General features: G+C 51.7%; 1 protein-coding gene across 3 annotated transcripts; it reads right to left on the bottom strand.

Annotated features, from left to right (window-relative positions):
• Positions 1–661: 661 nt before the first annotated feature.
• Positions 662–22,511, bottom strand: PCP4L1 (Purkinje cell protein 4 like 1). 3 transcript variants are annotated; one of them, XM_023247606.2, is made up of 4 exons: positions 22,267–22,511; positions 2,328–2,382; positions 1,635–1,730; positions 662–1,458 (listed from the first exon to the last, which is right to left on the bottom strand). In XM_023247606.2, the coding sequence occupies exons 1-4, from the start codon at positions 22,273–22,275 to the stop codon at positions 1,364–1,366; spliced, it is 255 nt and encodes an 84-aa protein (XP_023103374.1). In that variant the 5' UTR covers positions 22,276–22,511; the 3' UTR covers positions 662–1,363. The 3 variants fall into 3 exon arrangements, with proteins under 3 accessions (XP_023103374.1, XP_044904749.1, XP_023103375.1); XM_045048814.1 differs by lacking the exon at positions 22,267–22,511 and adding an exon at positions 13,751–14,036; XM_023247607.2 differs by having other exon boundaries at positions 662–1,730; positions 22,267–22,509.
• Positions 22,512–22,974: the final 463 nt, after the last annotated feature.

Below are 22,974 nucleotides of genomic sequence, written 5' to 3' on the forward strand. Positions count from 1 at the left end.
GTCGGCCGCTTAACCGACTGGGCCTCCCCGGGCGCCCCAAGCTTCTGTATTCTGGACTCAAGAAAGGGGGGAATGAATACTAAGTGAACAGAGTGTGTGACCCTCCTGGCTTGACCTTCAGGCACACAGCTTCTGGTTTCAGCGTGTAGAGGTTAATTCTCAGCAGTGCAAGCCCGCGTCAGCGCCATCACTTTAATTCATGGTTTGGAATCTGCAGCGTGACAGCCGTGGTCTCTCCTGAGCCAGAGCCTTCCTCTCCGGCCCCTAAGTTAGACACACAGTGGGAGGGAGGGGGGATGTGGGAGGGACAGCAAGGGTAGGTCACCTGGGGATGGGCAGCAAGGAAGGCCGGGCTTGTTCTCCCAGGGATAGACCCCAAGTGCGCTCTGAGCCGGAAGGCGACAGGGAGGGAGGCGAGCACCCTGCAGGTGTGCACGGGGGTGGTGACAGCAGCAGAGAAAGAGCCTGTGTGGGCGGCGAATCAAGGTGAGGGCGAGGTCAGGTGGAAGAAGGCGGGGGAGGGGGGCTCAGTCTCATTGCTCGGGCAGCGTTGACTTCCTGTGCTACCGCGGGTAATCCTTGCACCTTCTCCATCGCCAATCCCCACGCCCCCAGGCCAGCTCAGGCTCGCACTCACATCCCCTCCAAGAAAAGACAGAAGTGGAGGTCGAATGACCCCACTGGAGGGTTTGTTTTTTTCTTTAATCATCATTAAACATGCTAAAATCACACAGAGGGGCTATGTCACTTCCGCTCGGACTCCACGGCGGGGTAGGTGGGGACTCCAGGGGTCACTTGGTTTGGCGGCCTTCAGGGATGGCCAGATGTGGGAGGTTAGAGGTAGGCAGGTTAGCAAAGTCCCGGAAATCCTTCATCTGGGTACACATCTACCAGCAGTAGTCTCCAGAAGGCCCCCCTCCCCCACGCTCCTGTCCTCTCCAGATGGGCTCTAGTCCCGTCTCCCTGCCCTTGACCCTCGAAACTCGCTCTGCCTCTGCCTCTGCCTCTTATGGTCGCAGACTGGATGATGAAGGGTCCCTTCCTGGGAACTCCTCTACTCGGCATGCAATAACGTGGAAGGTGCTTGATTTGGGTCCCCCCGGGGGGGGGGGGCTCCAGTCCCCACTGTCACCCAGCTCCTAAGAGGGTGGGTGGATGCGGTGGCCCAGAAGGATGTGAGCGGCAAAACCCGTTACCTGAAGTGTGAATGTTGTAGCTGGCAGAACGGTGCTGGTGCCCCCCCTCGGCGCCCTGCTCTGAAGGCTTTCCCCTCCCTCCCACGCTGGCGGGGGCCCCTGTCTCAGCCTCAAAGCCTCTTGCCCCTCAACCTCACAGGCGAGGCACAGGTACCGACGAAGGAGGCTTATCCCGAGGAGAAACCGGTCCACCTCAGGCAGGTGGCTGCCAACTGGGTTCTCCATCTTCCCCATGTTCCTCGTGCTTCCACTGCGACGATGGCTGGAGGGGGCGATCAGAGAAAATAATGTCTAAGGGTCGAACTTGCCTCGACAAGAGGCGAGAGGGACACACAGGAGTGGGAACTGTGGAGGAGGGGAGAGAAGGGGGGGGGAGGGCAAGCCTGGTTATTCAGGGGCTAGGATCCTTTTTCCTTTTCTGGAATCTCCGGAACTTGCCCTGAATGGCAAGGGCGGCCTTCTCTGTTTCCGGTGCTGTCAGATCAATATCAATCTCCTCTTCCTCCTCAGCCTTCTTGGCACTGTTGGCCTTCCCTGCAGGGGGATGAGAGACTCATAAATGGGTACACGGGCATTGCCCCCACCCCTTTCTCCAGGCCCCCAAATGCAGCGGTTAGGGTCCACTTCCTGCTGGGCTCTGTGGGGTTCTCCAGTCTTTGCTAGGACTAAGGACGCCCGGTAAGTCTCCTGCAAACTTGAGTCAGGGGACGGAAGCTAAGAGCTCTCTCTAGCTACTTAGGAGCTTTGCTGCTCTTAGACCAAGATGGCAAATGTCTTCTGTCACGACTCATTCCTAAAGCCCGCACTTCATACCCAGAGCATGTTCACTGTCCCCAGCTTGTTCTCAATTTCTCATTGACACAGTGGCCCGATTACCTGGCGAGTTTCTTCCTCTCACAGTGCCTGTTCCCAAGCACTCCTGAGCCAGTTTCTAAAATCAAAGAGGCAATGCCGGTAGGTTTCCTTCTGAGGAAAAAGTGGAAGGAGGTCTAACCTAGTGCTTTGTTTCACTTATCCACGTTCCTATTCCGATCACGTCTGACTCCGGGAGCTTCCAGACTTACAGCCCTACCCGTCTTCATGTCCGTGTATCTACCCGCTCTACAGATCGCCTAGCCCAACCCCACTCACCCTTTTCCTCTGGGCCAGGTGCCTGGTTGGTTGCTGGGGACGTTTTGGTATTAAGCTGGAAAAGACAAATCAGAATGTTAGATATTCACAGAAGCACTAAGGTGCCACCCCCTCAGACTCCTTATCAACACTTTGAGGTCCTCCTACCAAGCACTTTCCCCTAGGCTTTTGAAGAAGCGGGTCTCAAGATCGGAGAGAGGGAGAAAAGTCGTCAAAACTCGTTCAACAAGTATTTATTGGCGCTAGGGAAGTCGTAGAGGACAAAACAGACTAGCTCTGTGCTCATGGGGTTTACATCCTAGTGCACAGATAGACCTACTACACTAGTATGCTAAGCGGTCATAGGTGCTGTAGACAGAAGACAGGCAGAGGGGTAGTGAGGGCTGGGGTGGGAATGGAGAAACACAGTTGTGCGCAGAGTGGTCGGGAAAATCCTCTCTGAAAGTAGCATTTGAGCCAAGAGCTGAAGGAGATAAGGGACCCTCCAATGGCTGTGGAGTGGAAGATGAGCCGTCAAGAGGAGGGAAGCAAGAGAAAGGGGGGTGGAGACAAGATCAGAGATAAACTGGGGTGGGTCGACCATGGGGGGACCTGGGAGCTTTTTTTTTAAATGTTTTATTTATTTATTTATTTATTTTGTGGGAGAGTGGGGGGAGGGGCAGACAGAGAGGGAGTGAGAGTCCCAAGCAGGCTCCACGCTGTCAGCCCAGAGCCCTTATGCGGGGTTCGATCCCACAAACTGTGAGATCATGGCCTGAGCCGAAATCAAGAGTCAGACGCTTAACTGACTGAGCCACCCAGGCGCCCACGCCTTGGGAGCCTTCTTAAGGATTTTCACTTTTATAGGTGAGATGAGAAGGCACAAAGGGGCACGTGGGAGGAAGCAGGAAAACCTGGGGGGGGGGGTGGTTCCTGCAGAAAATGAGGCAAGAGATAGGGGTAGCTTGGGTCAGGGTGGTGAGGAGTTCGATCCCGGGTATATTTTCATGTTATGACCCAAGGGATCGGTTGATTGGATGAGTGGCCTTCTGAGAAAGGGGTCAAGGATGACTCCAGAGTGTGTGGCCTGAAGAAGTGAGGAAAATGGAGTTGTCATTTCCCACAGTGGAGAAGGCAGCAGGAGGAGCAGATTTTAGGAAAAGGGTCAGGAGCTTGTGTTCGGACAGGTCCAAGAGGTCTACTAGTTACTCAAGTGGAGATTCTCCTACGAGCTGCTGGATGTCCAAGAGGAGGACCTGGCCCAGAGGTATAAATTGGGCAGTTGTTAAACATAGGGGTGACATTTAAAGCAGTCAGGGGCGCCTGGGTGGTTCAGTCGGTTGAGCGTCCGGCTTCGGCTCAGGTCACGATCTCACAGTTTGTGGGTTCGAGCCCCGCATCGGGCTCTGTGCCGACAGCTTAGAGCCTGGAGCCTGCTTCGAATTCCGTGTCTCCCTCTCTCTCTCCCTCAAAAATAAATAAAAACATTAAAAAAAAATTTTTTTTAAAGCTGTCAGACTGCATGAGAGCACCATCAGATAAAGAGAACACAGTCAAAGCCCGGGACGTTCCAGTGATTTGAGGTTGTAGAACTAAGGAAAAATCAGCAAGGGGAAATTGAGAAAAAGTCAGGAAGGAGCAAAGCCGAGAGATTATAGTAATTTAGAAGTCCCGTGAAGAAACTATTTCACGCAGGAGAGAGTGATGAACCGTGTCCAATTCTGCAGGCCAGCCAAGTAAGATGAAGACGGGGGCTGCCCTGGTGACCCTGACAAGAGGGTCACAGTGGAGGAAGGGAGGAGACGTCTGGTTATAGTGGGTGCGTGAAAGAAATGGAGGAGAGACTGAGGCAGCAAATGCAGAAGGCGTTGCAAAAAAAAATGGGGATGCGGGTGTGTGGTTTGAGGGGGATACGGCTCACGAGAAGATCTGCCTTAAGATGGCAGAAATGACAGAATGTGTTTTTATGAAAAGAATTCAGTAGAGAAGGACACACTACAGTATTGCAAGAGCCTCACGGCTGGAGAAGTAGAAAGGGGATGAGATCTAGTGCGTAAGTAGAGGTGGCCCTGAACAGGGGGTGAACTGGAGGGAAGGCAGAGCTTACGGGTCCAGAGGCAACACGTGGGAACATTTGCAAGGTCTCTTCTCATTTGCTTCTGGGTTTTCTTTTTAAGTTTATTTATGTATTTATTGGAGAGAGAGAGAAAGAGAGAGAGAGAGAGAGAGAATCCCAAGCGGCTGATGGCTCACCTGACACGGGGCTCGATCTCACGAACTGCGAGATCATGACCTGAGCCAAAATCAAGAATCGGACACTTAACCAACCGAACCATCCAGGTACCTCGCATTGCGTCTGTTTTTGAAGTCAAATAGGTAACATGGTCATCATCCAAGAGGAGGAGGGAAGAGGTACTGAAGGAAGGAAGCGGGGAAAGAAGGTGTGAGATACTCATCCAGGGAAGCAAGAAAGTGACTGAAGTAGGAAACAGTAACAGCATCGCTGGGAAGCACTGGGGCCCCTCCTAAGGCCAAGGACATGAATTTGAAATAAGATTAGTCAACGATACGTGTGCCCTTCTCTGGCCTTTCTGCCCAGATGGAGAGTTGAATTCAAAATAATAGTAGTTCCCCTTCCTCAGAATTATGTCCCCGGGGCTGCTTCATCTGGACATTCCTATCACAAGGTACAATTCATCTTGAGACAGAGGCATGCCTGTGCGCTCCTGGGTACCCTTGGAGTCTGTGGGCTCATTTCCAAATCGAATACCTGGTACTTCCCAAAATACAGGAACCGAGTGCTTTCACGAAGGTTCTGCCATCTCATCCGTAGGCTAGTTCAGTGGAGTCTCCAGTATTATCCCTCATGTTAGCAAATGCAAACCTTTGCTGAATGACTGCTGGATGGAAGGGCTCTGCTTTAAGAGCGGATAGAAAGAACCCAGTGTATGGCACGTAGATTATGCCATTTGTACCCTATTTTGATGAATATTTATCACCCACTTACTGATGCTTGATTCTACGCCCTGATGGAGTATAGAAGAAACACAAGATTCATTTACTCAAGAAACGTATCACTGCCTAACACATGCCAAGCGTCATTCTAGACGCTGGGGATGAAGCAGTGAGCAAAAATAAAGTTCCCGAACTCACTGAACACTTATGCCATGTTCCAAGAAGGAAAATGAAGCGGCGTATCTAGGAAGGGCTCTCTGATGAGTGACATTTGAGCAGAAGTTTGAATGACATATAAAAACAAGCCACGTGAACGTGTGGGAGAGAACCTTCCAGGCGGATGAAACATCAGGTGGAAAGTCCCCGAGGCAGGTTCTGTGCCTTCTGTGTTCAAGGAAGAGTAAGAAACCAGCAGGGCTGGAGCCGAGTGAATGAGGGAGAGTGTAGAAGAAATTAAGCTGGGTGGGGAGCCAGAATATGAATATCTCTGGACCAGAGCAAAGGCTTTGGATTTTTTTTTTTTTTTCAGTTGATGGAAAGGCATTACAAAGTTCGGGGCGCAGGGAACCATGGCCTGATATACTTTTAAAGAATCACCTTGCTGCTCAGAGAACAGGCCCTAGAGAGGCAAGAGAGAAACCAGGGGAAAGAATTATGAGGACGATAAGCCAGTGAGTGGAGAAGCCAGATCATGGGGGTTTGGAAGAGGGCTGGAGGTGATGAGAAGTATTCAGACTGGAGACAATTTTCATGGTAGGATCCATGGGACTTTCTGATGGACGTGTGTGTAACGATAGCTCTTTCAAAGAGCTCTGCTTTAAGAGCAGCAGAGAAATTTGACAGAAGGTGGGGAAGAATGCGGAGTCGTGGGAGAGGGTTTCAGCAAGTGAGTTGAGAAGGAAAACTTGATGATGCAGAAGAGAGAGAGCATAGTCGCTAGAACAGTGCCTTGAACAGGCAAAAGGAAACGGACCTAGCACACAAGGAGAGGGGTTGGCCTCAGAGATATAGACAGTCCATCCATAATACAGGGATGAAGGCAACCAACATGGGTACAGAGGCAAGCGAGACGGTACCTGTAATGGGACTTCGTGAAAGTTCTCTTCTGATCGCTTCTATTTCCTCGGTTAAACAAGAAGCACGGTTGTCAGCTAAGAGCGAAGAAGGGCCACAAGGCAGTAAAGGTTTGAGCAGAAAGGAGGAGTGATATAACCATGTAAGAAAGTAAGAGAGCGAATAATGAGATGTGGTAGGGTCACCACGCAGCACTAAGGGCCCACTTGAGGTTAATGGACACGGATTTAAAATGAAACCAATTCAGATAGTGTCCCCAGCTTCCACGCTGAGTGAAGAGCACCCAAACGGTATTTACTGAGAACTTCCTACGTGCCAAACATGATCTCATTGGATCCTCTGAAATTTCTGAGGAGTCATCCCTATTTCATAGTTGAGGAAACAGGCTTAGAGAAGTTAAAGGTCTTGTCCAAGGTCAACCCACACTGCTAGGAAACAGTGGAACTGGCTTTGGGACCCAGAGTGGCAGACTCCACGTTCAACCACCAGGCTCTGCTGTTTCCACTGGATGGAATATTGTCACACGCTGGCCCAAATATGCCAATATGCTAACGTCGACTGAATCTGGGTGAAAAGCACATAGATGCACACTGAACTGTTCTTCCAACTCTGATAATTTTTTCTAATAAAAAGCTAGGGGGAAATAAGAAAATCATAATTTGAAGTAAAACAAAAATTACTAAGACATGTTTTAAAAGTAGGCTATAAATTGGTATGGTCCAATTTTTGTAAAAGATATAGACCGCTGGGGCGCCTGGGTGGCTCAGTCGGTTGAGCGTCCGACTTTGGCTCAGGTCATGATCTCACAGTACGTGGGTTCGAGCCCCGCGTTGGGCTCTGTGCTGATGGCTCGGAGCCTAGAGCCTGCTTCACATTCCGTGTCTCCCTCTCTCTCTGTCCCCTCCCCCACTCACACTCTGTCTCTTTCTCTCTCAAAAATAAAACATTAAAAAAAATTTTTAAAAAAAGATATAGACTGCTTATCTATCTATCCATTTCAATTTACAAATCTGAAAGAAGGGCTCCCGGCTGCCTCAGTTAAAGGAGCATGCAACTCTTGATCTCAGGGTCAGGAGTTCAAGCCCCACGTTGGGTGTAGAGATTACTTAGAAATAAAATCTGAAAAAATTAAAAAATGATAATAGGGTGCCTGGGTGACTCAGTCAGTTATGTGTCTGATTCTTGATTTCGGCTCAGGTCATGATGCCAGGGTCGTGGGATTGAGCCCTGAATTAGATTCTGTGCTGGGTGTGGAACCTGCTTAAGATTGTCTCTCTCTCTCTCCCTCTGCCCCTCTCCTATTTGTGTTCCCTCTCTCCACCTGGGGGGGTTCAGTTGGTCAAGCACCCGACTTCGGCTCAGGTCATGATCTCACTGCTTATGAGTTCAAGCCCTGTGTTGGGCTGTGTGCTGACAGCTCGGAGCCTGGAGCCTGCTTCGGCTTCTGTGTCTCCCTCTTTCTCTACCGCTCCCCCCACTCATGCTCTGTCTCTCTCTCTCTCAAAAGATGAATAAATGCTTAAAAAATTTTAATAATAATGAATAAAAATCATAAAAATCTGGAAGAACATTCACAAAAGGGTTCCTGAAACTCTACAGAATTCCTGCTAGTTCCCCTTTCATTTTGTTTTTAAGTTTATTTATTTATTTGGGAGAGAGAGCACAAGCAGGGGAGGGTCAGAGAGAGAGGGAGAGAGAATCCCAAGCAGGTTCAGTGCTGTCAACATGGAGGCAGACACAGGGCTCGAACCCGCAAACTGTGAGATCATGACCTGAGCCGAAATCAAGAGCCTGACACTTAACTGGCTGAGCCCCCAGGCGCCCCTGTTTTGTTTTGTTTTGTTTTTTAAGTAAGCTCCATGTCCAACACGGGGCTTGAACTCAACTCACGACCCTGAGGTCAAGAGTCATGTGCTCTACTGACTGAGCCAGCCAGGGACTCCTTGGCTAGTCCCCCTTTGACCAAAAGAAAGGGCCCATGAAAAGAAACGTTGTTTCTGAGACTCGGGGGAACAGCCAGTCACTGCTTTCTTTCCCCATGATCTTCCTGTGGTCAGTTTTACTTTTTATTTCCGTATCTTTTTGCACACGATCAATATAATGGCCCAGTAGTCGCCTACGTGACACGTTGCCCTCTGGTACGCCGTCATCACGAGCGGTTCGTCCACACTGCAAAAGCAGGGCGGGGACAGTAACAGGATAACAGTCAATAGTCCAGGCAAGAGGGTCATGGGCCAAGAGGCGAGTGCATGACCTCCTAGTTCAAATCCTACTTTCTCTATCGCCAGCAAATCCCCGGCTCTGATCCTTGCTTTAACTGTTATCCCTCTGACTCTAAGCCTGTTCCCTTAGAGTTCTCTCACCCTAGCCCCTCCCCCTTTGGAGGACAGTCAGGGCCCAATGTTGAACATCTCTCCTCAGATGGCTAGCTCTTCCTCTACTGTGCTTCTCATCTTGGCTACTCTTGAACTTCCTCTGAGCGGGAATAAGTGTGGGGACGGACCCACACTGGCCACCGCTTCCCCTCTGCCCTGCCCTGCCTCAGTCTCTCCGGAGATGACTGACCCTGGGACGCGGCCATGGCTCAGCTGCTGTCTGGTCCCCCAGGGGTTCCCGGCTCCGTGCGGCTTCAATTCATGAGGGGTCACCGGGGAGACCAGGAGAGGGTGCTTGCTCTAAGGAGGAGAAAGGCCCTATCACTCCCAACGCCCCCCTTGAACCTTCCGCTGAGAAGCAGGGTGCTGAGTCTCCCACCTCCTGGCCTCCTCCCTCGGCCCTTTCCAGCCAGTTCTCAAAACAGCCGCTCTGAACACTGGATTTCTCGACTTCGCTTTTTGGGATTTGCTGAGGTTGGGGGCTGGGGGCAGTTAGATCGCAGGTTGTCAGCTCCCCCACTCCATACGGTACTCGGCCCTTTCCTGCTCCCTGGTCTCTGCCCCAACTCCCCTGTTTGTTCTCCAGAATCCCAGCAATTTTCGATGAATCAAGGTCACCTGCAAGCAGGGTGACTAACTGCATTTCAGATAAACCAGGGAGGCGTGGCGGGGGGGGGGGTCCACTCTGGGTGAACCAGAAACCACATGCTCTGTAAGAGTCTCTCTCCCAAGAACTCACATCTGCTAAGCCACAAGAGCTGTGACAGGTGAGCGTTTCTCAGCCTCTGCCCACCTCACATCCCGGCCAGGGATGCGCGACAAACTCTCGGGTGGTCTTCTCTTTCTTTCAATCCTGAGTTCTTCCGACCAGTAACGGCAATGAAATGGTTTAGCGAATCCTCTCCCTTACGGGACCCAGCAGGAGAACGAGGAGAAATCGAGGACCGCATCACGTCACCCTGCCTTACTGGTCGTCACATATGTCATACCTACTCCGTGTCACACGTTATGAGCATGGACACGAGGGGTCTTATAACAGCCCTACCAGATGGCTATTGGTGCCCTTCTCATTTCACAGAGAAGGAAACTGAGGTCAAGAGAGTGACTTGCCTACGGGCACCCAGCTAAGAAGTAGCAAAGCCAGAACGTGGATCCAGAGTCCAGGCTTTCGAACACCACGCTGTGAACGCCACTGTCCCGTCTCTAGCCGAGGAAGGAAAGTGGGAGGGAAAATCCTAATCATTCCCACAGGCAGCCATAGTCAAGGTCAGTCTCTCAATCGGCGGGCCCCAGCACTTTCTTCACGTACTCTCCACGGGGAACATAGGGAACAGTATCATGTCCTCCCATCGTGGGGAAATCTTTATTTTAAGTTTATTTATTTTGAGGCGGGGAGAGGCAGAGAGAGAGAATCCCAAGCAGGCTCCGCGCCGGCCAATACGGGGCTCGAACTTGCGAAACGTGAGCTCGTGACCCGAGCTGAAATCAAGAGGTGGACGCCTAACCACTGAGCCACCCAGGCGCGTCCCCCCCACCCCCCCCCCCCCCCCACTGTGGGGAAATCTTACTACACAACCTGCTCTCCGAGCTGCGTACTGATTCAGATTCCGGCCCTGCCAGTTGACCTGACCACCCCGATTCTGGCTTTTATCTCAGCGTGTGCTCCGTGGGCCACCTGACACACAGCAGGCTGACCTCTGGGGGACAGCTATAACCCGACGCACGCTCTCTACTCGCGGTGACGCTGTGAAGCGGACCCTTCAGATGCCGAGAATTCCACGTGCGGGGCCATCGCCCTGGTTTCCGTCTCGAAGGACTCCCCCGCCTACATTCAATCTGCGATTCTGCGTTTCCCGTGCGCTTAGAGCTGGGTTCGGCTCAGCCTCCGTGCCCACACCAGGACGAAATGTTTCTCACTTCTCAACACGCACCAAACGCTAATTAGCAACTGTGAGGCCATCAACTCTCGCCTTTCCCCAGAGGGTCCCGCTTCGTGCCTTGCCTACCTCCCTGCACTCCTCTTCCCCTCACCTCTGGGCCTGACGAACTCCCAGGTTCCATTCTATCACGTTGGCGGTAGCTGCCAAGTTCCCCATGAGTATATTCTTGTTTCCTCTGCAGTTCAAAGTTGTGGGCCCTCCCTTCCCCTGGGGAGGGAGGAAAAGGAGAGGCCAGGCCTGTTAGCTTAGGGGTCTCGGGGCTCTGAGACCGCAGAGAGGATTCTGCCAAGGCAACAGCCTCCCTTTCCCAGTGTGATACCTCCTCCTGGGGCATTCATTAGCATTCAGATGAATCCCGATTCTTCCATTTAGCTTCCTCCTTTCTCCTTCTCCGGAGTCTTTACGCTTAACTCCCCTCACTCTCTTATATATAAAAACTCTCCCTGTCTTTTTTTTTTTTTTCAACGTTTATTTATTTTTGGGACAGAGAGAGACAGAGCATGAACGGGGGAGGGGCAGAGAGAGAGGGAGACACAGAATCGGAAACAGGCTCCAGGCTCAGAGCCGTCAGCCCAGAGCCCGACGCGGGGCTCGAACTCGTGACCTGGCTGAAGTCGGACGCTTAACCGACTGCGCCACCCAGGCGCCCCTCCCTGTCTTTAAAAAAGGGGTAAAAAAGACTTCCTCGAGCTGAATTCTTTCTTCAACTACCATTAGAGGGAAAAGCAGCAGGTCTAGGACCATGCCTGGAGGAACCCCGATACTCAAAGGTTAGAGGGATCTTTTCGACAAATACAAATATTGCAAAAAAAAAAAAACGAAAAACAAAAAAACCTCCATCTGTACCTTGCACTTCAGACAAAAATTAACTCCAAGCGCACATAAAGCCTAAAACTATAAGACTTCTAGAAGAGAATATAGGAAAAAAAATCTTTCCAACCTTGGGGTAGGCAAACATTTCTTAGATAACCACAGGTAAAATCCATAAGAGAAAAAAATTATAAATTGGACTTCGTCAAAAGTAAGAACTGCTCTCTGAAGGGCGCCTGGGGGGGCTCAGTGGGTTAAGCGTCCGACTTCAGCTCAGGTCATGATGTCACGGTTTGTGGATTCAAGTCCCCCGTCAGGCTCTGCGCTGACAGCTCAGAGCCTGGAGCCTGTTTCAGATTCTGTCTCCCTCTCTGTCTGCCCTTTGCCTGCTTGTGTTCTCTCTCTGTGTGTCTCTCAAAAATAAATAAATAAAACATTAAAACAAAAGAAGTAAGAACTGCTCTTAGAAAGACACTCCTAAGAGACTGAAGAGGCAAGCCACAGATTAGGAGAAAATGTCTGCAAATCACACGTCTGACAAATGCCTTATATCCCACATACATAAACAACATTCAAATCTCGGTAACGTGAACGCAGTTTGTAAACACGGGCAAGATATTTGGACGCTTTGCCAAAGAAGATACATGGGTGACAGATGAGCACAGGAGAAGATACATAACATCATTAGCCGTTTGGGGAATTCAAATTATAACCCCACCGAGGTACCGTTACACGCCACTACTCTCGTGGTTTTTTCGTTTCGTTTGTTTGTTCTGACCACACGGCGTGCTGGCAAAGATCCAGAGCGCCTGGAACGCTGTCTACTGTTGCTGGGAATGCAAAATGGCACGGCCACTTGGTGGTTTCTCAGGCACCGTCACTGCTGACCCCAGCAATCCCCCTCCTACGGATTTTTCCCAGTGAGATGAAAACCCCTACACATACACCTGGAAGCGAATGCCTGTAACAGCCCTACTTGTCATCACCAAAAACTGGAAGCAGCCCACATGTCCCTCACGTGGGGAAGGGATCAACGAAGCGTGGTCCGTCCGTGCACTTTGATACTACTCAGCAGTTAAAAGAAGGCATAAACCACTGATACAACGATATGCATGATGGATGAACCTCAAATTCATTAGGCTAGGGGGCGCCTGGCCGGCTCAGTCCATAGGGCGTGTGACTACTGATCTCACGGTCTTGTGTTCAAGTTGGGCGTAGAGCTCATTTAAAAAAAAAAGGGGGGGGCGCCTGGGTGGCGCAGTCGGTTAAGGGTCCGACTTCAGCCAGGTCACGATCTCGCGGTCCGTGAGTTCGAGCCCCGCGTCGGGCTCTGGGCTGATGGCTCAGAGCCTGGAGCCTGTTTCTGATTCTGTGTCTCCCTCTCTCTCTGCCCCTCGCCTGTTCATGCTCTGTCTCTCTCTGTCCCAAAAATAAATAAACGTTGAAGAAAAAAAAAAAAAGCATTAGGCTAAGTGAAAGAAGCCAGTCCCAAAAATCCACATATACATAGTATGATTCTAACGATATGACATTTCTTGTAAGGGCAAAACTATAGGGAACACAGAAAGATCATCTCATTGGGGTCTGAGGTCACGGGAGCGGTGGTGACAAAGGGGAAGGAGGGATCTGGGGATGATGAAACTGACCCGTATCTTGATTGTGGTGGTGGTTTCTTGACCACATGTGTTTGTCAAGATTCACAGACCTACACACTGATAAGGGTCCATTTTACTGCCTAGAAATTTCATGTTAATGTCTTCAGTGTGGTAAAAGGTTAAGGGGAGGTCAAGAAGCTAGCAACGACTGAGAAGGAGCACTTAGAAAGGCAGGGTAGTAGGGGGCACCTGGGTGGCTCGCTCGGTAAAGCGTCCGACTTCGGCTCAGGTCATGATCTCACGGTTCGTGGGTTCGAGTCCCGCGTCGGGCTCTATGCTGACGGCTTAGAGCCTGGAGCCTGCTTCCGATTCTGTGTCTCCCTCCTTCCCTGCCCCTCCCCTGCTCACATTCTGTCTCTCTCTCTCAAAAATAAATCAACATTTAAAAAAAAAAGGCAGGGTAGTAAGACAGACTGGGGGGAGGGGGTGGGCCTAGGGCCTCTCACGGCTCCCCTCTTCGCAGCAGGGCTCTCTGAACACTTACTGTGCCCGAAAAGGAGTTGAGGACGAAGGAGAACCTGTCTGGAAGCGTATCTCCTATGGCCTGTACAACAGCTACCGTGCATTTGGCTTCCCTTCCCCCACCCTTACCACCTACCAGATTCCACTTCCTCGAAAGCAAAGTCTGTATTTACCATTTATCTGTGTGTCGCAGTAACTGCAACCTAGGCCTTGCACAGAAGAGGTACCCAACAGATATTTATGTGAATTAAAAATTCCTCAAGCCTCAAATTCCCGGAAGGAGTGCTATGGCATATTAGGTGAAGCTAGACAGATCTGGTTTCATATCCTGGGTCTGCATTGACAATCTTCAAATCCCAGTTCTGGGGCGCCTGGGTGGTTCGGTCGGTTAAGGGTCTGACTTCGGCTCAGGTCATGATCTCATGGCTCCTGGGTTCAAGCCCCACGTCGGGCTGTGTGCTGACGGCTCGGAGCCTGGGGCCTGCTTCGGTTTCTGTGTCTCCCTCTCTCTCCGCCCCTCCCCTACTTGCTCGCTCACTCGCTCTCTCTGGAAAAAAAAGAAAAAAAAAATCCCAGTTCTGCCATTCCTAGCTGTGTGACATTGGGTAAATCACTTAGCCTTGCTGTGCTCAGACCTCTCACCTGCAGAAAAGAGACAGTATCTATTTTGAAGGGTGAAAAGAACTAGAGAAAATGTATGTAAAACGCCTAGCATGTATTAAAATAAATAGTTAGGATTTTGAGGTAATACAATCCTGGGTTAAATACAAGAATAGGTCAAGTTACTGGGGAATTGCCTGGTTCAAGTCCTGGAATCAAGGACTAAAGTTGCTACAGAGTTTATCTTCCCTAAAGAGAACTGAAGGCCGAAGACTATGCCAGGATTGGTCTAAGGGGACTTGAGGCTTATTCTCCAACCACAGGACCTTCATAACGGAGCTCTTTTTACTCTAAACCAATGCTGGAAATCACAATCTCCATCTTCCCAATGTTTGTCCCCAGAAATGCTGACGATGGCTCTAAACTCTGATAAAGGGCCCAACAATAGTCTGCGTGGACAGAAACTGTATTCCGTGCAGCAGCTGCCCAGGTCTGCAGTCCTGGAGACTCCTGGAGCCACTCCCGGGTACACAGGAAGGGGGTCCTATACGGCACCTCCATAAGTGTTCACATTTCATTTCCAAATTTTTTTTAACATTTGTTTATTTTTGAGAGACAGAGACAGAGCATTAGCAGGGTGGGGGCGGAGAGAGAGGGAGACCCACAATCCGAAGCAGGCTCCAGGCTCCGAGCTTGTCAGCACAGAGACCGACGCGGGGCTCAAACTCACAAACCGGGAGATCATGACCTGAGCCGAAAAGCTGGACGCTTAACCGTTTAACCGACCGAGCCACCCAGGTGCCCCTGTTCACGTTTCATTTCAAAGAACTCTAGGGGCGCCTGGGTGGCTCAGTCAGTTAAGCATCAGTCTCTTGATTTTGGCTCAGGACGTGATCTTCTATTCTAGTTCGTGGGTTTGAGCCCCGTGTTGGGCTCTGCACTGACAGTGCGGAGCCTGCTTGGGATTCTCTCTCTCTCCCTCTCTCTCTGCCCCTACCCTGCTTATATGTGCACGCACACACTCCCTCTCTCAAAAGTAAATAAATACACTTAAAAAAAAAAAAACCAAACCTCTAAGACACAGACACGCATTTTATTTTTTTAATCCAAACGATGATTGTGCAAATCTGTCCATTGCAAATCCGCTCAATCAGAAGGATGGCTTGTTAGTATCGTCTTGGCAAAACGCCTGAGAACAGTCAAACCGGTGGTGACTTAAGTGCCATTTCCCTCCTGCCACCGTTGGGGACTAGGTACCTTCTCACTTTAGGCCTGACTCCCTCTGCCTCCTTCAAGGGCTGCGTTTCTTCCTTTCTTTGTCTTTTTCATCTGTAATGGTGTTGCCACGGCAACCACTGTCACCAGAATAGGCAAGACAGTGTCACCCCCTCTGCTCCAAGCAGCAAGTTAGAGCCAACCTCGGAGAAGGTAAACTACCCAGATTTCCCTGCACTCCTCTTCCCACTGGGCTCTTGAAAGAGGTTGTTCAGGGCAGCAACAGAATTCCTCACCATACCTGGATTTGCATGATCCGGCTGGGATGCTTTGCACATGAAAACACATCATCTACACATTCTCGTGCTGCTGGAATCGCAGAGTTCAGATGAAGAAGCACAGGTACTCAGCATCCTGCCCTACAGCCCAGGGCAGGAAACCTCAACAGGGCCTGAACCGTCAAACTCCAAAACAGGAGCCCCCAAAAGACCCCTACCCCTTCCTTGGTTTGGTATAGACATAAATCCCAGGCTCCGTAAGCTCCCCGCCTGCGTTAGAGGCGCAGAAAGGGACGGGAGACAGGGGTTCGTGCAGCTGCTTCCAAGTGGTGACAAAGAGGGTCCCCAGGGACCCTTGTACCCCTGCTGACGTATCTTCCCCCGATGCTAGATGAAGGTCGCTGCCGAAGGACTTCAGAGAGGCGCGCGGGATGTCCGGGTGCCCCTGCGAGACCCTAGCCTGCTGTTGGGAGCACTGTTGGAACCGGTTCAATTCCTTCAGTGCAGCAACCAGCTGCAGTCTTCAAACAGCCTCTGAAAGACTCGTTCAAGGTCACCCTCAAGATAACAACAGAAGGAGAACTAGGAATTCTTACTTCAGGTCCTACACACACACATTCTTCTCCTCATATAAGGAATGTGAACCAAATATCCTGGAACCCAGATGCCTCCTAAAACAGGAACTGGACCTGAGCGGTCGGAGCTCCCGAGCCCCCCCCCCCCCCCCCGCTCTGCCCCCGGCCCCTCAGACACCCCAGCCCTGGTGCCTGGAATAGCATACCCCCCACCGGAGTCAGAGGCAGAACTCCTCGGGCCAGGCTAGCTCATGGTATGCGGTGAGTCAACAGCCCCGCCGTCCCCCCAGCATGGGCTGCCACAGTTTAATGAGCGGTTCTTTGCGGTGCCCTGCACACAGCTTGGAGCTGTGCCTTCTACCCCACACTGAGGGTAGGGGTGGGGGAGAGCGAGCAGCGCCAGGCATCATTTATTACTGTAATCTTCAATGTGCATCCCACCCATGGCGTTAATGTCCCAAAATAAACGTATTAATCCCCCCACAGCCTACAAAGCAAACACTCAGCTGGAGGGCTTTGTGTGGGAGGGAGGCAGCACCAAGGACAACAGAGTGGGAAATGGCACCTCTTTTCCCTGGGGTGTGGGGGGGGGGGGCGCTGCTGGGAAACCCAGGTGGGCATGCCTTCAGGAGTCAGCCTAGAACGAAGCAATAATGAGGCTTCAGGGAGGAGAATGTGACAAGGTCCAGGATTTGGGGCACCTGCTCATGGGCACCCGCGGGGATGCAGAGCTCTTGGAAAAAGTGGTTTGGGATCGGCTTCCGACTTGGCTTACTCCCTCGGGTAAAACAATTCTGGGGCAAGTCAAGGCATTTTGAGCAGCCGGTCTGGAGCATGGATTTCGAAAAGCACGCGCTTCGGATCCTGGAATCCTAGTAGGCTGCTAGCACTTCCTTTGCAGGTCTAACACATTCTTCTTTCCCCCTTCTTAGACTTTTCCTCCCAAAGCCTTTGTACTACTCTTCTTGGAAGTCAAGTGGCCCAGATGAAAGGGCCCTTGTTTGGTTAGCAGGTACACCAATTTTCTCGCGAGATCTTTTGTGCTGCACTGGGCCCTCCAAGTCGAAACTTCACCAGACGTCAGAGAATTGCTCGTTTCTTTCTTTTCAGACAGAAAACCGCTCCTTGTGGCCCTTGATGCTCTGCAGTTCCGGGGATCGATGATGGACACCAGAAACTAAGAACCCAGGAAAAGGGGGCCTCCAGGGTTCCCCTCACCGTCTCTCCTGTTAGCTTGCCTGAGCCACTTGAGCACATTCACTGCACCCATTTTCAGGGCGACTGCACATCCTGCATTAGGGACAGTAGTTGCCCTGCCTAGTATCCTACCAAAATGTAGCCCGTCGATAAATATTATCTCCCGGTGGATCTCTCGTCTCCCTCCACCCTCTTGCTCAGCAGGTATTAAATCACGTTGCTTAGATTTCCTGTAGAAAGTACTTGTGACCTATTCCTTAAAGGTTGCATATAAATCACAGCATTCTATGCTCGCTGGGGTAACATATTAAAGGGCTCATATGGAAAGTTCTTCTGGAATGAGCAGTCTGTGCCCTAGTCTTGGTTCTAGTGTTGTGTACACTTAGCTCAGCTCTAAGATAGGAAGATGGGATCAGATGATCTTTAGGGCTTCTTAACATATCTAAAATCATATCACTAAAACGTTTGGACAGGGATGCCTGGGTGGCTCAGTCGGGTAAGCATCTGACTGTTGACCTCAGCTCAGGTCTTGCTCTCAGGGTTGTGAGTTCAAGTGCTGGGCTCCACACTGGGCATGAAGCCTAGTTACAAAAATGTTTTTTAAGTAATAAAATGTTTGGTTATTTGAGATTTTCTTGGTGAAAGACATATCTGTATTTCTATCTTGAAGATTTTTTGCAAACCAAGCTTCTTTCTTTCTTTCTTTCTTTCTTTCTTTCTTTCTTTCTTTCTTTCTTTCTTTCTTAAGTTTATTTATTTTGAGGGAGAATCCCAAGCAAGTTCTGTGCGGTCAGTGTGGAGCCCAACACAGGGCTTGAACGCACAAACTGTGAGATCATGACCTGAGCCAAAATCAAGAGTCGGCCACTCAACCAACCAAGCCACCCGAGCACCCCAAATTTTTTTCCACGAGAAAAGAAACTCATGAAGGGCAATTTGGGACTATAGAGAAACAGAAAACAGGGAGAGGCATTCATAGAACCACTGCTCTGAAAGGACACTCACTCACCTGCCCCTTCTTCCTCTTCTCCCCCTTCAACCCTATCTCCATCGCTTGCATTCCTGAAGACCCTCCACAGACAGACAGGAAAGACGCCTCAGGTTTGCATATTTCAACTCCAGCCACACTGCTTATGGGTGCCTGCCCTTATAGAGCCGTGACATTCTACGATGCAACAGATCACAGCTGCGGCTTAGGAAAAACAGTCGTCCCAATTCCTGGCTAGAAGGTAACAGTCATCCACTTTCACCAGCGAGAGGCTCCCACTCAAGCAGCTAAAGCCAACGACCCGGATGGGTGACTGAGAAAGCAAGTTCTGGAACCAAGTTCTGATTTCCCTCGCTTTGGAAGACAGATTATTTTCAGAGGTGGGAGGGCATTCCAATATGAAGTAGCTAGCCCTTCTATTTTATATGTCCAATAGAACCGTAATAATTATAATAAAATACCGAAGAGAGAGGGAAACTTGGATTTCCTCCAAGTCCCTTCCAGGTTCCCTAACACCTGGCTCACAGAAGACAACAGAATGGTATCGGCCTGCCCAAGCTTCCGCTGTGGGGAAGGTTGCAGACTCTGACAGATATGCACACGAACGAGAACGTGATCTCCCAGATGCGATATCCCATTCCCAGTACCTAAGACGAGAGCCAGCAGGAGGATAAAGGAGGGAGTACCAGTTCTGAGCTCTCTCCTAGCGAGGTTTAACGGATTTTTGGCCCCTGCCAGCCAAAACACAAGACAGACATTGTGAGCACAGTTCCCAGGCATCCACGACCCCCGTTTCAACAGAATGACGGCCAGACCAAGGGATCGCACCAGCTGGGCTCCTCACAGTTGAAAAATGCGACAGGATCACAGGAGAACTTGCATCTGTGCTGTAAGCAGCCGGCTACACCGCAGGAGTGTCACGACGGGTTATGGGACAGAGCCGCCAGGGACGGCGTGCATCTCCCATTCCCATCCTTCGTTGAAACCAGCGAAAAGTTACGAAACTATAAGAGACAGACCGTGATTCACAGCAATCAAGTCCTGCCTGCAGCTGTGAATACAGCAAGCTGGAGCTGAGTCCCCTGCAGCTCCCCTGTGCATGGATACACACACACACACACACACACACACACACACACACACACACACACGTACGTTTATGGGGAAACGCTCTCTGCTGCAGTACTGAGGGACAGCAAACAGCCATGGAGACAAAGAGGAGCTGGAGACCGTCCCCAGCAGCCCCACCGGAACCCCTGCTCCTTGGTTGCACTACGTCTGAAGACTGCTCTCCGGTCTCGGTTCTTCAGTTGAAATGGGAATCTCGTAAGGAGATCCCAAATCCTCTTGTTTCAGGCAGTTTCTCTGAAGCAAGAAAATAAACAGGTGGGGTGGGGGGGGGGTGAAGCTTATATAAGATTTAGGGTGCACGGGGCTTTCCTGGGCAGCCCGAGGTGGAGAGCCTTGGGGCTGCCCAGGGAGAGGTGGAGAGGTTTGGCGTCTCCCTGGAGCTCCAGAGCCCTGGGCAATACTTCCGCTTTTTATCGTCTTTTTTTTTTTTTTTTTCCTACCAATGGAAGAAAACAGGCCGGGTCTTGGCCTCTCAGGGAGCAGAGACCCCTTGGGGATCTGGTTCAGAAAGAGCTAGTCTCTGCGTAGACCCAGGTGGCTGCTTCTGGATTTTATAAATACTCATGCCTGAAGCCAGGCTCGGCTCCATATTAGAAGGCAGCCTTGAGAACTAAATTGCTAGTTAGAACCAGTTCACTCTGACGGCCTGGGCACCCCTGCGCACACACACAGCTAGTCCCCATCCGAGGATCCCACAGTCATCATTCTACCGAGCGAGCTCCTGAGTGAGGCTAGCCAAGTTCCGCCACCAAGTCAAGGCTTGACTTTCCCCTCACACACCAAACGGTCTTCCTGGTCACCGAAACAGCTTCATTCCTCCACCAAATGCCACCCTAAATGCCAGCCCCTGTAGCGTGCCCTACAGAGAGTCTGTGCGCTTCCCCCCCCCCCCAAAGCACAGGCTAACCACACATATTCACGCTGGCATAGCCTTCAGGTCACAATCTCCCAGGGGACGGCTTGAATTGCAACTTTCAGATTTAGAAACACTAGAGGGGGCCTTGAACTCCAGAGCTCACTGAAAAGAGGGCAAAGGAAACCTCTCTTCTCATATCAGGGCTGCTCACATTAGAAGCAAGAGGAAAGGGGACGCCTGGGTGGCTCAGTCGGTTAAGCATCTGACTTTGGCTCAGGTCGTGATGTCACGGTTCATGGGTTCGAGTCCCGTGCTGACAGCTCAGAGCCTGGAGCCTGCTTTGGATTCTGCGTCTCTATTCGCTCTCTGCCCCTCCCCTGCTTGCTTGTGCGCTCTCACTCAAAAATAAATATTTTTTCAAATGTTAAAAAAAAAAAAAGAAAGAAAGAAGTGGAAAGAAGATTGAACAATTTTTCTTTCCTTCTCTTTCTGAAAGGCTGCCCTGGTCACAGTCACAACTAGGTGAGGGACTTGGAGCCACTTTGGTTCATCTGCAGCCCCCAGACTAGCTGAATTTTCCAGGATAAACTCAGTGGACATAGCAACCAACACAACACAGCCGTTGGCACTAATTGGTTCCCTGGACGACAACTTTCAGTAGAGCTCCTACTAGAGATCAAGATCTAAATTGAGACCTAGGTTCCAGGGTCCTGTCCCCTCACTAACCTGGTATTCTTGAGAATTCTTGGAATATTTCTGTAATATTCCAAAACAGAAACGGGGAGACAGTAACGATGGATAGCTAATGTGGATTGAGGACCTCCTCTGTGCCACTGTTCTAAGTCTTTTGCATATTATTATCTCATTTAATCACTTGAACGATCCGTATTACCCCAATTTTACAGATCAAACAACGAAGCAGAGAACGATCCAGTGACCTGCCTAAGACCACATAGCTAGGAAGTCGTAGGGCTGGGCCCTGGCATGTGGCTGAGACGCTGGATTTATCACAAGATCCTGGGTACTAGGAAAGGGGGTTGCAGAGGGCAAGCCTGCGGTGCTACTTAGCCCATACTAGTTTCACTTGGGAAGGGAGATCCTGGTTTTTGGATCCTCCAAATGCATTCAAACAATGGGAGAGGTCTTTCCAAGTCTCTGCTTTGACCCCCACCTAGGGACAGTGTCCTTGGAAAAGGGAAAATCCCAGTTGATGGACTGGCTCTGTCTCAGATGGATGCCACGGAGCCAGCCAGAAAGACCTAGGCTGTAACACTGCAGAGGGAGACCTCTCCGGAAGGGGACGTGGCTCCAGGAGTGGACGTGCCCCCACAACAGGGGCTTCTGAATAGCAGAACCGGTCCCTCCAATGGTTGGCTCCTGTCTGGATGGGGGGCGGGGGGGATGCCACCTTCCCCAAAGGGGGGGAGGTGACGCCCACGGGGGGCGAGGGCTGGGGTTGTGGCTGAATGCTACCTAAGGAGCGAGTGCAGCACAGCCTGGAGAAGGGAGGGTACAGGCGAGCCTTTCTCTCCGAAGTCCGGGGAGTGCAGGGAAGCCCGAGTGACCTCGCAGCGCTAAGACAGATGCAGAGAGCGGTATCCCGAGGAGGCGACTTATCACCCGAGACCGCAGTCCCCCCGCCCCCCCCCCCCCCAAAAAAGCTCCATCCAAAGCGCCGTGCTGAAAGCCTCCGTCTTGCAGTCGCTTTCCCAGCGCCCGGGGCGGGAGCTTCCCCGGAGGGGCAGTGGGGCGCCCCCGGAGGGCTCGGGGACTCGGGGCTGCCGCGCCCTCCCTCGCTCCCGGGTTCCCGCGCCGCGGCCTCCCCGCCGCAGGCTCGCCCGGAGCTCACCTCGCTCATCGCGGCGGCCGGACGGGGCGCGGCACGTGCAGCAGAGGCGAGGGGCCCTCGGGGCTGCGCGGGCGACGGCCGCGGGTGGCGGGGCTCGGAGGCGGGAGCCCCGGCCGACGAGCGGAGCAGAGGCTGGTGCGGGGAGGGGTGGGGGGCGCTGCTCCGGAACCCGCACCCCGGCTCTCGGCGACCAGCTCCCCGCCGCCCGGTCCCCTCCCGACCCCGTCCTGTCGGAGCCGCTCCGCGCGCCTCCGCCGGGCGCTCCTTTTATAGTCGGCGCCGCACCCGCCTCCGGCCCGACCAATAGGAGCGCCTCCTGCCGCAGAGTGACGGCGCGGCGCATCCAATGGTGGCGGGCCCAGCGGTCTGCTGCATTTCCAAACTAGGGTAAGAAGGTCCGAGAGCGGGGAGGAGGGGGAGACCGTCGGGGGAAGCTAGCGCGCAAAGTGAAGTCGCGGGGCCAAAGAAGGAGGGAGAGGAGGGAGTGGTACACGAGGGAGGGGAGGAGGGAGAGGGAAGGAAGGAGTGCGGGAGTTCGAGACAGCGGAGAAAGAACTGGAAGGAAATCAAGAGGGTATCCGAATGAAAGGGGTAGAGCCAAGAGTTGTTGCAGATTAAGATTTAGTCGTAGGACGGCAGTCTGATTAAGAAAAGGGAACAAAGGAGGAAGAGAGGGAGAGAGAGAGAGGAGGGAGGAGAGACTCAGAG

The sequence above is a fragment of the Felis catus genome, chromosome F1 (genome assembly GCF_018350175.1).
Source record: "Felis catus isolate Fca126 chromosome F1, F.catus_Fca126_mat1.0, whole genome shotgun sequence".
Classification (NCBI taxonomy): Eukaryota; Metazoa; Chordata; class Mammalia; order Carnivora; family Felidae; genus Felis; species Felis catus.